General features: G+C 43.3%; 1 protein-coding gene across 1 annotated transcript in view; it reads left to right on the top strand.

The window, feature by feature from the left end:
* The first annotated feature begins 1,791 nt into the window (after window positions 1–1,791).
* Stat4 (signal transducer and activator of transcription 4) overlaps window positions 1,792–12,170 on the top strand; it is an 80,870-nt gene continuing 70,491 nt past the window's right edge. Inside the window, 4 exon segments of the mRNA XM_075955992.1 lie at window positions 1,792–1,831; window positions 1,834–1,918; window positions 4,528–4,639; window positions 4,641–4,673. Of these exon segments, the coding sequence (XP_075812107.1) occupies window positions 1,792–1,831; window positions 1,834–1,918; window positions 4,528–4,639; window positions 4,641–4,673 (270 nt within the window).

Consider the following 12,170-nt stretch of genomic DNA (forward strand, 5'->3'; position numbering starts at 1 on the left):
TTTTATGTGCTGTTTTGTGTTGGCTTTAAACCCACTTGCGTTCACTTAGTGTTGCCTCGGTATGACGGGTGATGGATGTCAGCCTGTCTACTGGAGCATGGGTAACTTGAGGGTCTGCATCCCTGAAGAAAACTGACCCACCCTCCCGCCCCACAACCATAAGCTGGCTTTAGCCCCTCAGCCAGAGGTGAGACTTCCTGACAAATTCAAGCCAGCGAGGTCGGCCGGCTTTCATCTCCAGGGCTCGCCCAGGGGAGGAGGGTCCTTCTGCTCCGTTTTCAGCCTTGGTTTGAAAGAGTGACGGCTGAGTGATTTAACTGTCGGATAAATTTTTAGATAGGAAACAGACTTGCGTTCAAACTATAGAAAGGGTTTAGTCATAGAAACAGTGAAAGTGGTCAATGCTGTCCCCAGCACCCCCCACCCCCGCTTGTCGGGTGTCAGTGTCCCAAGCACCCCCACCCCTGCTTGCCGGGTGTCAGTGTACCAAGGCCTTGTTGCTGGTAAGCTGGGAGAAGGCTCCATTTTTGTTCCCTGATCTGGGACTTCTGCCAGCTGCACACTGTGGGCAGTGGTCACATCCTCATAGAAGCTTCCTATCCTGCGGATTCGTGGCGTTTAAGCAACACTCACGACTTAACCTACACCCAGTCAGTTGCGAGCGCTCCTGAACACAGACATATGCAAGACCCAGATGGCTTCTTTCCCTACTTTCTCCTGAGTGCAACCCAACTTTAGAGCATTTAGTAGGAGCACAAGGAAAAGGATGTTTAAAATGTATAAAAGTGTTCCCACTGAAATCTAAAGACCACATCTACTCAAGTTTGTTCTAACACGCAAAAGGAAGCGCACTGTACCCCCAAGGGTGTCAAAATACTGTTCCGGTGTGAGAGGTTTTCCCTTGACTTAACATCACTGTTCAAGATTCTGCATTCCAAACGAGCAAAATATGGGAACTGCATGGGTATTATGTCCTAATGATGTTTGTTCATGTTATGTAGATGGGACGGCTTATTCTAACTTTAACGTGAGGCCCTAACCATTGTCAGAGGCAAGGTAGGCTTTGTACATTAAAAAAAAAAAGCTTTGCCCAACCATAAATCCCTAGAGAAAAAGTTTATGGGTTTAGATCTCTTTTGCACTGACTCGACTAGAACCAAGGAGAAGTCAGTGCAGGTCATCCCTCAGGAAGCTGCCACAGGATTGGACTCCAGTCAGGGCAGGGAGGCTTGACTCTGGAGCCCAGAAACACACGAAATAAAGAAAGCAGGCTTGAACCTTTCCATCGAAAAGAAACTCTGGGGAAGAAATGAATGAATTTATAAGCCTGGGAAGGTTCAGTCAGTGCGGAGCGTATGGTTACCTTCAGCTTGCTCAGGGAGGGGTGTCTAAGGAAGCAGTTTGCTGACATGACAGATTCTGGAATGGCGGCTATGTGGACAGTCGGGGTAGGGCATGGGGCGTTTGGGGAGAGAGGTGGGACTTCCTGGAGCAGCGGCATAGGAGGTCATGGTAGAACAAGGAAGGATGTGGTTTGGGGGCAGACTCAGGCAACTGTCCTGCATTAGGGATACCTTTCAAGAAAACGCTAAGAGGAATTGCTGAGTATTGGGTTTTATTTTTTTCTCCTAAAGTTGATTTCCTCCCTCCCATGAACTAACTAATAGCTAACATCTTATTCAGGTCTGAGACCAAAAAAAAAAAACCCCAAAAATCCAAAAAACAAAATCCTGTCTTATGGCTCCCAGTAAAGACTATTTAAAATTCTAACTTTACCCTTTGTTTTATAGCATGTCTCAATGGAATCAAGTCCAACAACTAGAAATCAAGTTTTGGAGCAAGTAGATCAGTTCTATGATGACAACTTTCCCATGGAAATTCGGCATCTACTGGCCCAGTGGATTGAGCATCAAGATTGGTAGGTTGAGATGGGTGGATACCCTGTCTCTAGCCACGTACATTTATTCTGTGTGGTCTGCTTTTGACTCAGTAGATGCATTCATTTAAGTATATGTGTGTGTATACATACATATGTGTGTGTGTGTGTGTGTGTGTGTATTCCTTCAAGATTTTGGAATTCCTTCTCAAAGGCGAGTTTTGTTTTATCCTCTTTAGATGAAAACTTAATGGAGTTCATGCATTGTCTTTAAGTATCTCCCATCCCAACTGCCTCGGTCCTTGGTCTATTGCTGTGAAGAGACACCATGACCAAGACAACTCTTACAAAAGAGATAATTTAATGGGGGGGGGAGCTTGCTTAGAGTTTCAGAGCCCTAGTTCATTAGTATCATGGCGGGAAGCGTGGTGGTGTGCATGGCACGGAAGCAGTAGCTGGGAGCTACGTCTGGGTCAGAGAGAGAGAGAGAGAGAGAGAGAGAGAGAGAGAGAGAGAGAGAGAAGAGAGAGAGGAGAGAGGGAGGGAGAGAGGAGAGAGAGAGGGGGGGGAGAGAAAGAAAGAGAGAGAGAGAGAGAGAGAGAGAGAGAGAAAGAGAGAGAGAGAGGAGAGAGGGAGGGAGAGAGGAGAGAGAGAGAGAGAGAGAGAGAGAGAGAGAGAGAGAGAGAGAGAAAGAGAGAGAGGAGAGGAGAGGAGAGAGGGGAGGGAGAGGGAGGGAGAGAGGGGAGAGAGGGAGAGAGGGAGAGAGAGGGAGAGGGAGAGAGGAGAGGGAAGGGAGGGAGAGAGGGAGGGGAGAGAGAGAGAGGAGAGAGGGAGGGAGAGAGGAGAGAGGGAGGGAGAGAGGGAGGAGAGGGAGGGAGAGAGGAGAGAGAGAGAGAGAGAGAGAAAGAGGAGAGAGGGAGGGAGAGAGGAGAGAGAGAGAGAGAGAGTGAGAGAGAGTGAGAGAGAGAGAGAGAGAGAGAGAGAGAGAGAGAGGAGAGGGAGGGAGGGAGAGAGGAGAGAGAGAGGGGGGGGAAAGAGAGAGAGAGAGAGGGAGAGGGAGGGAGGGAGGGAGGAGGGAGGGAGGGAGGGAGGGAGGGGAGAGAGGAGGAGAGAGAGAGGAGGGAGAGAAAGAGAGAGAGAGAGAGAGAGAGAGAGAGAGAGAGAGAGAGAGAGAGAGAGAAAGAGAGAGAGAGGAGAGACTGGGCCTGGCTTGGAATTTTTGAAATCTCAAAGCCCTCCCCCAGTGACACATTTCCTCCAAGAAAGAGTCACGCCTTCTCCAAGGCCACACCTCTTAATCTTTTCATATAATGCTACACCCTGGTGGCTAATTCATTCAAACATATGAGCCCGTGAAAGCCATTCTTATTCAAATCATGTTTTAGACAGAAAAAAAAATCCTACAGAAACAAATTCATTAAATATGCCAATTCTGTTATCATAGACTCGATGCCAGTAAATATTCTTTTCAGGACCCCTTTCTGCCTTCTGCGGTGAACACACACTGTCCTGCACCCCCAACCTCCCTTTTTATTTTCAACAAGCTCCTTCCCTGTCCCCCGACTGCCTCTAACTTATTTGACTTAGAGCAAGATGAAGGCAGACAGCACGCTCAGGGCTTACCATACCAAACCTTGGCCATGGAAAACAATCAGTCAAAAACACCTTTTCCTACATGACTACGAAACTGTCCAGTTAATAAACAGTTTGCAAAGATCTGTTTCCCCCTATGTAACCAATTTTTTTTTCTTTTTGCTTCAGTCATCTTTTCTTCTGTGTCAGAATTATAAACCACAGAGCAAAGGATTCTAACCACTTTGAACTGTACAGTTTGGTAGCAGGAACTGTGCGTGCCTCGTTCTGCCGTTATCACCCCATCTGCAGCCTGCGATCCTCTCAGTCTGAAATCCTGGCCCATTAAACAGTAACCCTGGCCCGCAAGACTCAGTTCCAACTATTCTCCCGCCTTCTCTCTCATGAACAGATTTGAGTATAGGAGGTACCTTGTAGGGGTCGCCACGTTTTCCTCTGGCTGACTTATTTCATGAACACCACATTTCCCCAGATTCTTTCTTGCCATTGCATGTGCCAGAATTTATTCAGATGGTAAAGCAGAATTGTATTCCACTGTGTGGATACACTGCGCATGATCGGAGCCATGGACTTACTGATGGACATATTGGGTGTTCTGCCTTTAGGCCGTTGCCAATAAAGTTGCCAGTAAGTGGCCGTATGCCAGTGCCTGGTCTCCTCCTGACTGTTGGCGCGTAGACCCAAATGCAGAGCCGTGGGGTCATCTGGCAAGTGTGTGTGTTATTAGTGACGGTTGAAATTTCCACACCGTTCCACTGTATATCCCACTTAGCAATATATAAGGACTTCGATTTCTCACTATTCTTGCCAAGACTCATTTTCTGATTTTCTTTTTGATTTTTTCTTATCAATAGCCGCTCCAATGAGGATGAAGTGGTATTGTGCTGTAGTTTTAATTTATAAAACTCTGATGATTAGTGATGCTGAAATTTTTTTATGTATTTAATTTAAAACGCGTCAGTGATTATCAATGTGGAATAAATTTGACATTTTTAAATGTATATGGAATTAATTGTTTATAATGAGCAGTAACACCTTCAATATTTTTTTTATTTTAGGGAAGTGGCTTCTAACAATGAAACTATGGCAACAATTCTTCTTCAAAACTTATTAATACAATTGGATGAACAGTTAGGTCGCGTTTCCAAAGAGAAAAACCTGCTGTTGATCCCACAATCTAAAGAGGATTAGAAAGGTTCTTCAGGTAAGAAAACATTCTACTTAAAAAAAAAATGGATTACAAGTCTTAAATTTGGGAGGGAATTTGAATATGTACCTTAAATTACTTTCAAAGCATATTTAAAGGTAGTTTTTTTTTGTTTCTTCATCATTTAAATTTTTTCCTGTTTAGTTATTTTTATTGCTTTCTTTTAAGAATTTTCATCTAAGAGTCTATGGAAGTGAGGTGTGTGTGTGTGTTACTCACGTGACTTACTTCCTAATTGCCACCAAATTTAATGGAAACAAATTTAAAAGAGCAGCTCATCATGGCTGACCTCTGACCCTTCCGTGCCTTCGTCAAGATCTTGTGCAATGAGTTGGTACTCTCATTTGTAAGTGTAAGCATCGTGGATGTTATAACTGATGACATAATGGTGATATGTTATTGTTAAAGTCCCTGGGCTAATTAGGATGGAGTGTGAGTCTATGTATTTTAACAAACATAATGCCGTTCACCGACCACCGCCAACATTTAAGAGTTTCGCAGTACGAAGTCTCCTGGGCTCCCTTCAGCCATTTTCCATCCCTGACTTCACACTGCTTGCCTGAAATTAGTGGCCATTTCCTCTCCGGAGTTTGCCTTTTCTTTAATGTCTCACGTTGGAAACATACGGTTTGCGGCTTTTTAAACGATTGGCTTCTTCCACCTCGCAGCGAGCACGTCAAGTCCCTATTCATGGTGTGATAGGTTGATTAATCAAGAAATAACATTTCAGTACACTCATTGATGCTAAATGAAGTCGCTTTGGGATCAACATGTGGGCTTTTGCAAGGGTCTAAGTTTTTATTTCGCTTGAGTCATTACCCAAAACCATGATTTCTAATGTTGCTATTCTTGGACTTTCTGGGTTTTTTTTTTATTCAACTTCCTTCTTTCTCCCTCAGATAGGATGGTGCACATTCATAATAAAAATGGAAACAATAGAGAAAACTACGAAGAAAGCTAGAAACGATCCAAAGCCTCTTTCTTGGAAATAAGCATGCTAATATTTGATGAGCATCAATTCAACACTTAACTGTACATGGGCATTTGCAGATAGCTCAGTAGAGTAAATTCTAACTACCACCTGCCCAGCTCTCATACCTGTCTGTGTTCATCATGTGCATACACAGATAGAAGCTATCCCCTCTTCTCTCTCTCTCTCTCTCTGGCTCTCGCTCTCTTTCCCTTCCTCCTACCCTCTCTCCCCCTCCTCTCCTCTCTCCCTCCTCTCCTCCTCCTCCTCCTCCTCTCTTCTTCTTCTTCTTCTTCTTCTTCTTCTTCTTCTTCTTCTTCTTCTTCTTCTTCTTCTTCTTCTTCTCTCTCTTGTTTTCTCTCTCTCACTCTCTTTCCCTTCTTCCTACCCTCTCTCCCCCTCCTCTCCTCTTCTCTCTCCCTCATCTCCTCCTCCTCCTCCCCTCTCTCTCCCTCATCTCCTCCTCCTCTTTCTCCTCTCTCTCTTTCTCTCTTTACCCTTCCTCCTACCCTCCCTCCCCCTCCTCTTCTCTCTCCTTCATTTCCTCCTCCTCTTTCTTCTCTCTCTCTCTCTCTCTCTCTCTCTCTCTCTCTCTCTCTCTCTTCTCTCTCCCTCCCTCACACACACACAGACACACATACAGGTACCACAAACTCTCCATGTCCTTTCCTTCCCTTCATCCTTTTATAAATTCACTTTTTTTTTTTGTATTTTGAGACAAGCTTTTTCTGTGTAGCCCTGGCTGTCCTGGAACTCACTCTGTAGGCCAAGCTGGCCTAATCCACCTGCCTCTGCCTCCCGAGTGCTGGAACGAGACGCATGTGCCACCACCCCCAGCCTGTAATTTCTCCATCTGTTTATTTCTTGTCTGAAGCCTATACTCTCCAACAAGGGAAAGACTTTGTTCCCTTTAGTCTTCTAACCTCAGTGCCAACATGGTGCCTGGGCACACAAGAGGGGCTTAAGAGATAATGTAATAAATGAACGCCAATGTAGGATTGCTTGGAGTAAAAGTAGAATGCTATTATGGGTGCTTCTGAAAATAAATTTTTATTTTTGTTGGTGTTTATCAAATAAGTGCTTTCTTGCTTCCAGGAAGACTTTTTCTCCAAAAATGAGCACTCAAGTTAACAAAACTATGGAAAGCATAAAATGGGTACAGTATATGTACTGTGTCAAACTATATTTTGACTTTTGAACAGTTCTCTGTTGACTTAAAGACGTTAAATGTGAAGAAATTGTTGTCCACCTATTACCTCCCGGGTTTATTAGTTTTAATTTCCCATTCTGCTGTCAATCTGTATTCCTTTAGCTCTATATTTAATTGGATTCAGTGTACATGAGAACTTTTTACCATTGATTCATCATTCATAAGATTTAAAAATTTCATTTTATTCTCAATTGCTTAAATTTTATCAAGTGGCAGTTTTCACGAAGGGTCTAAATGGTAATATAATATTTGAGAACTTTTATACCTGAGCGTCTTTCAAAGTAGTTATTATTTATCCATTGTATATGACATATGTGTATTTTTGTGAATTACGTGTGCCATGTCATGTCCTTGGAGATCAGAGGACAGCCTTCAGAAGTTGATTATTTCCTTCTACCACGTAGGTTTTGGGACTGAGAATGAGGTTGGCACACTTGACAATAAGCATCTTTGCTTTCTTCAGCCCAGCTCTGGTACTTTAATGGACACTGTGGCTGGGTATAAAAACCTTAGGTTGCTTTCTGTAGACTTCACTTTACAGATACTGAGGCTAGGCGAGACCAATCAAATGTTTTTTATAGTTGGGATGATCAAGATGCTATTTTATGACTAAGTTAGTGTGAGTCCGGTTCCCTCCAAAAGATGCGGGGTGGATAATAGAATAGCCTTACAGATGCACGCCCACGGCACACCAACACAACTTATAGCAAAGAATCAAAGAGAATAGCATGCTTTCTTGCAAATTTACATAATAAATCGGCCTTTCATGCGAACTACTTTCTGCTCTGATCACAGTTGTTGCTGGACCATCTAGAAAAAGGCACGAATCTGAATGTACAAAGCTTATTGGTTCAGTCTGAATGGTCAAATGATACCATGCAGTTTGGCATCTGTCCACTCTTTGGAATACAAAACACCATGGATGGCTCTCTAGAGCTTTGCTGATATTCTATTTCTTGAAATCTCCTATATTTCCCCCTTAACTCCAATCTGCTCTCTCCCCACCCAGAGAATGACAAGTATTTAGCAGTCTCTTCCATTTGGTTACAGTTTTTTCTTGTAAAGCATAGAGAGTAGGCTTGTGGCCCACTGAACCTCACATAGGTGAGATCACATTGTATTTACACTTCAAAGATGTTTCGCAGTTCCCAAGATTCATCATCACCAACCTTGGTTGCAATATCCGCTTCATTTGTATTGCTACACTGTATTCCTATATAAGACTGTATCAAAAAAATTTCATTTTATAGTTGGTAGACACCTGGTGTATTTACCACGTTCCTTCTCTGCTTCAAATATCATTGCCCTGAACATCTTGCATGTACCCCTTGGTACATGGTAAGACATTCTCTACCCTACATACCTAGTGGTAGAATTTCTGAACTATGGAGTTTATATGTCTTTCATTGTGCAGACTCTTGGTGATATATAGCAAGCTTGCTCTTGTGTAATTTTTCTACCTTCAGTCATATGTTTCCTTTTTAATTTTTTTTCATAAATGCATAAATTCACATTGTAGCCGGTACTTTTGTATTCTTCGATTTGTAATGCTTTCGTCGTATGTAAATAATTCATAATTCCACCCTTGACCATTTCTGCCTAGATGTACTTTAAAATGACCCTACTATATGCAAACACTGTAAAATAAAACATAAAGACACCTACCAGAATCTAGAGATTTATCGAATAGTATTTAAGAAGTAGCTATAAAGCTACTTGAAGTAGCAATGTTCAAGAGGATTTCCATACATTCTGAATAAGAAGAGTTCTCGGGTGTGAGTAAACAAAAAGTTCACAACAAACACAAGATAAAATAAAATACAAACCCAGATAGCCCACAAAGAAATGAGACAGGATGCTAAGCAGAGAACTTTCAGAAGGGAAAACGCTAAGACAGGGTTTTTTACAAAGCTAAAATACAAAGTCCATCCGCTTCAAATTCTACCTAAGTTCTTTCAGGATTAAAATATTCCTCAGAAGTTTATTTGGCTATCAGTTATTGAATGAGTACCGGGCATATATCTGGCCACTCTAAGTACTAGGAATTCAATTAGGGGATGTCATGATCTTGCAGTTTAGAGTTCACACTTCCTGTGTTTTGGTTTTTAAATTCAGATGAAATTTTATGGGTTGTCTTCAGATCTGAGTGAGAGGGGGGCAGCGGGATGGCATCTCTGAGGATAGCGTCTTTTTTCTCCTGTCAATCAGAAAGTTTTGCTTAGAGTCTCGGTGTTAGTTTTGTGGTTAGTAATCCCACCTCCTCCGCTGTGCTTTCCACAGAGCGGGGCGGGAAGCTGAAACTCAGTGGGTGAGGTGACACCAGAAAGTGTGACCTTTAGCACACCTGGCCTGCACTGTTTCCCCAGGTCCTCTGTGCTGTAGGGCTCCTGGGTGTGCCTGAGTGAAAAACGTGCTCCTAGTTCCGGTCATGTGACCAAGTGCGGAAGAGACTCATGGCAAAGCCGGGAAGAAAAAATAAAACAGAGAAATACTACTTCACACACAGAACCCCTCTGAACACATCAGATCCTCTAACTCACTGCTTTCTCATTCACTCCTCTTCCTTCCCTCTGTACAACACGCACACACCACACACACTCCACACACACACCACACATACACCACATACACCACACATACACCACATACACCACACACACCACACACACCACACACACCACACACACTCCACACACACACCACACTCACACCACACATACCACACACACACGTACACACACATTACACACACACCATATACACACTCACACCACACACACACCACACATACACCACACACGCACATACACACACCACACATACACACCACACACACTCCACACATACACCACATACACCACACACACCACAATACACCACACACACATCACACACACATACACACACCACACACACACCACACATACACCACACACGCACATACACACACCACACATACACCACATACACCACACACACATCACACACACATACACACACCACACATACACACCACACATACCACACACACACGTACACACACATTACACACACACCATATACACACACACACACACCACACACACACCACACTCACACCACACACACCACACATACACCACATACACCACACACACCACAATACACCACACACACATCACACACACATACACACACCACACATACACACCACACATACCACACACACACGTACACACACATTACACACACACCATATACACACACACACCACACACACCCACACACCACACACACAGACACACACACACACTGCCGCCCACTGTGCCCCTATGTCTGCGCTCTGTGCGCTATAACCCAGTTCGCGAGCTTCGGGCAAAGGGCTGGATGTTGAGAATACTCATGCAGAGACAGACCAACACACGGACCTTTAAACACTGATACCAAAGCCCCCCTTTATTAACACCATGTAGACTTAAATACCCTGCAGCCAATGGCCAACAGGTGATAATCCCATCCTCTGATCCTCTAAACTAGGCATAGCTTCTAGTAACTTTAATTAGAAGGTTCTAGGAGGGAAAAGCAGCTGAAGGCCAGGACTCATTAATCCCAACAACACTCCACACACACCACACACATCACACACACACCACACACACACGCACACACACACCACACACAGGCTAGCTGGGAAGGACCTATTTGGTCCTTATTAGAAGTCAGCAAGAAAGAAATAGGATCATGATCTTGGCAGGGACAATAGAATGAAGGCTAGGTGCTGGGAGTGTAAGATAATTTGGTAAAGAATTGATATATAATGAGTGAAAAAATACAAAACGCGAGGGAATTAAAAATGAGACGATATAGCCGCTTAATTTGGGTTATTGCACAGATAGCAATGCATCTTAAAAATTAGTTTGGGGAAGGGAGGTGAGGCCACAAGATGTTTGATATGGTCTGTGCTGTTGGAAACTAACACGAAGAACCTGCGACTCCATTGTCTATATATTTAACGCCAGTCTCTTCTCCAAGAACACGTTCCCAGTGCGCACTGATGTTCGCATTGCCAGTGCTTAATGTCCACCCCAACGAGTAAGTACAGGGCCCTGTGTTGCATCTAATTGATGCTGAAAATATGAACACTGCCTTATCCCGTGGCTATCCATGGACCAGCGGGTCACGTGTCACATCACTGCAAATGCAGTCCAGACGCCACAAGATCAGTGTGCACTTGACTTCCCGAAGGCATCCGTTTCTGAGGGCGGAGGAACTGGTTTTGAAAAGCAGTGTCGAGAACAAATGGGAAGAGAGAAGGCTAAGCTTCTAACCAAAGCGGGCTAGAAGAACAATGAGAACTGGGGAATCCGTTCAGGAAGAAAGCTGAGGATGCTGCTATGAACATAGTTGAGCACATGTCCTTATGGTACCATGAAGCATCCTTTGGGTATATACCCAAAAGTGGTATTGCTGGGTCTTGAGGAAGGTTGTTTCCTTATTTTCTGAAAAAAAAAATCACTATACTGAAATTCAAAGCATCTGTACCAGTTTGCATTCCAAGCAGCAATGCAGGAGTGGTTCCTTTAACCCACATCCTCTCCAACATAAGTTGTCATCAATGTTTTTGATCTTAGCCATTCTGACAGGAGTAAAATGGAATATCACAGTTGTTTAGATTTGCATTTCTCTGATGGCTAAGGATAATGGACATTTCTTAAGTGTCTTTCATTTTAGATTCTTCTGTTGAGAGTTCTCTGTTTATGTCTGTACCCCATTTTTTATTGGATTATTTGTTCTTCTGATGACCAGTTTCTTAAGTTCTTTGTATATTTTGGAGATCAGCCCTCCATCCAATGTAGGGTTGGTGAAGATCTTTTCCCATTCTGTAGGGTGCAGTTTTATCTTGTTGACTGTATCCTTTGCTTTACAGAAGCTTCTCAGTTTCAGGAGGTCCCATTTGTTAATTGTTTTTCTCAGTGTCTGTGCAACTGGGGTTATATTGAGGAAGTGGTTTCTTCTGCCAATGCGTTCAATTGTACTTCCCACTTTCTCTTCTATGAGGTTCAGTGTGATTGGCTTTATGTTGAGGTCTTTGATCCATTTGGACTTGAGTTTTGTGCATGGCAACAGATAAGGATCTATTTCCATTCTTCTACATGTTGAAATCCAGTTATGCTAGCAACATTTGTTGAATATGCTTTCTTTTTTATTTTATATTTTTTGCTTATATCAAAAATCAGGTGTTCTTAGGTATGTGGATTTATATCCAGGTCTTCAATTGGGTTCCATTGGTCCTCCTGTCTATTTTTATGCCAATACCAGGCTGTTTTCAGTACTG

Source organism: Microtus pennsylvanicus, chromosome 22 (genome assembly GCF_037038515.1).
Source record: "Microtus pennsylvanicus isolate mMicPen1 chromosome 22, mMicPen1.hap1, whole genome shotgun sequence".
NCBI lineage: Eukaryota > Metazoa > Chordata > Mammalia > Rodentia > Cricetidae > Microtus > Microtus pennsylvanicus.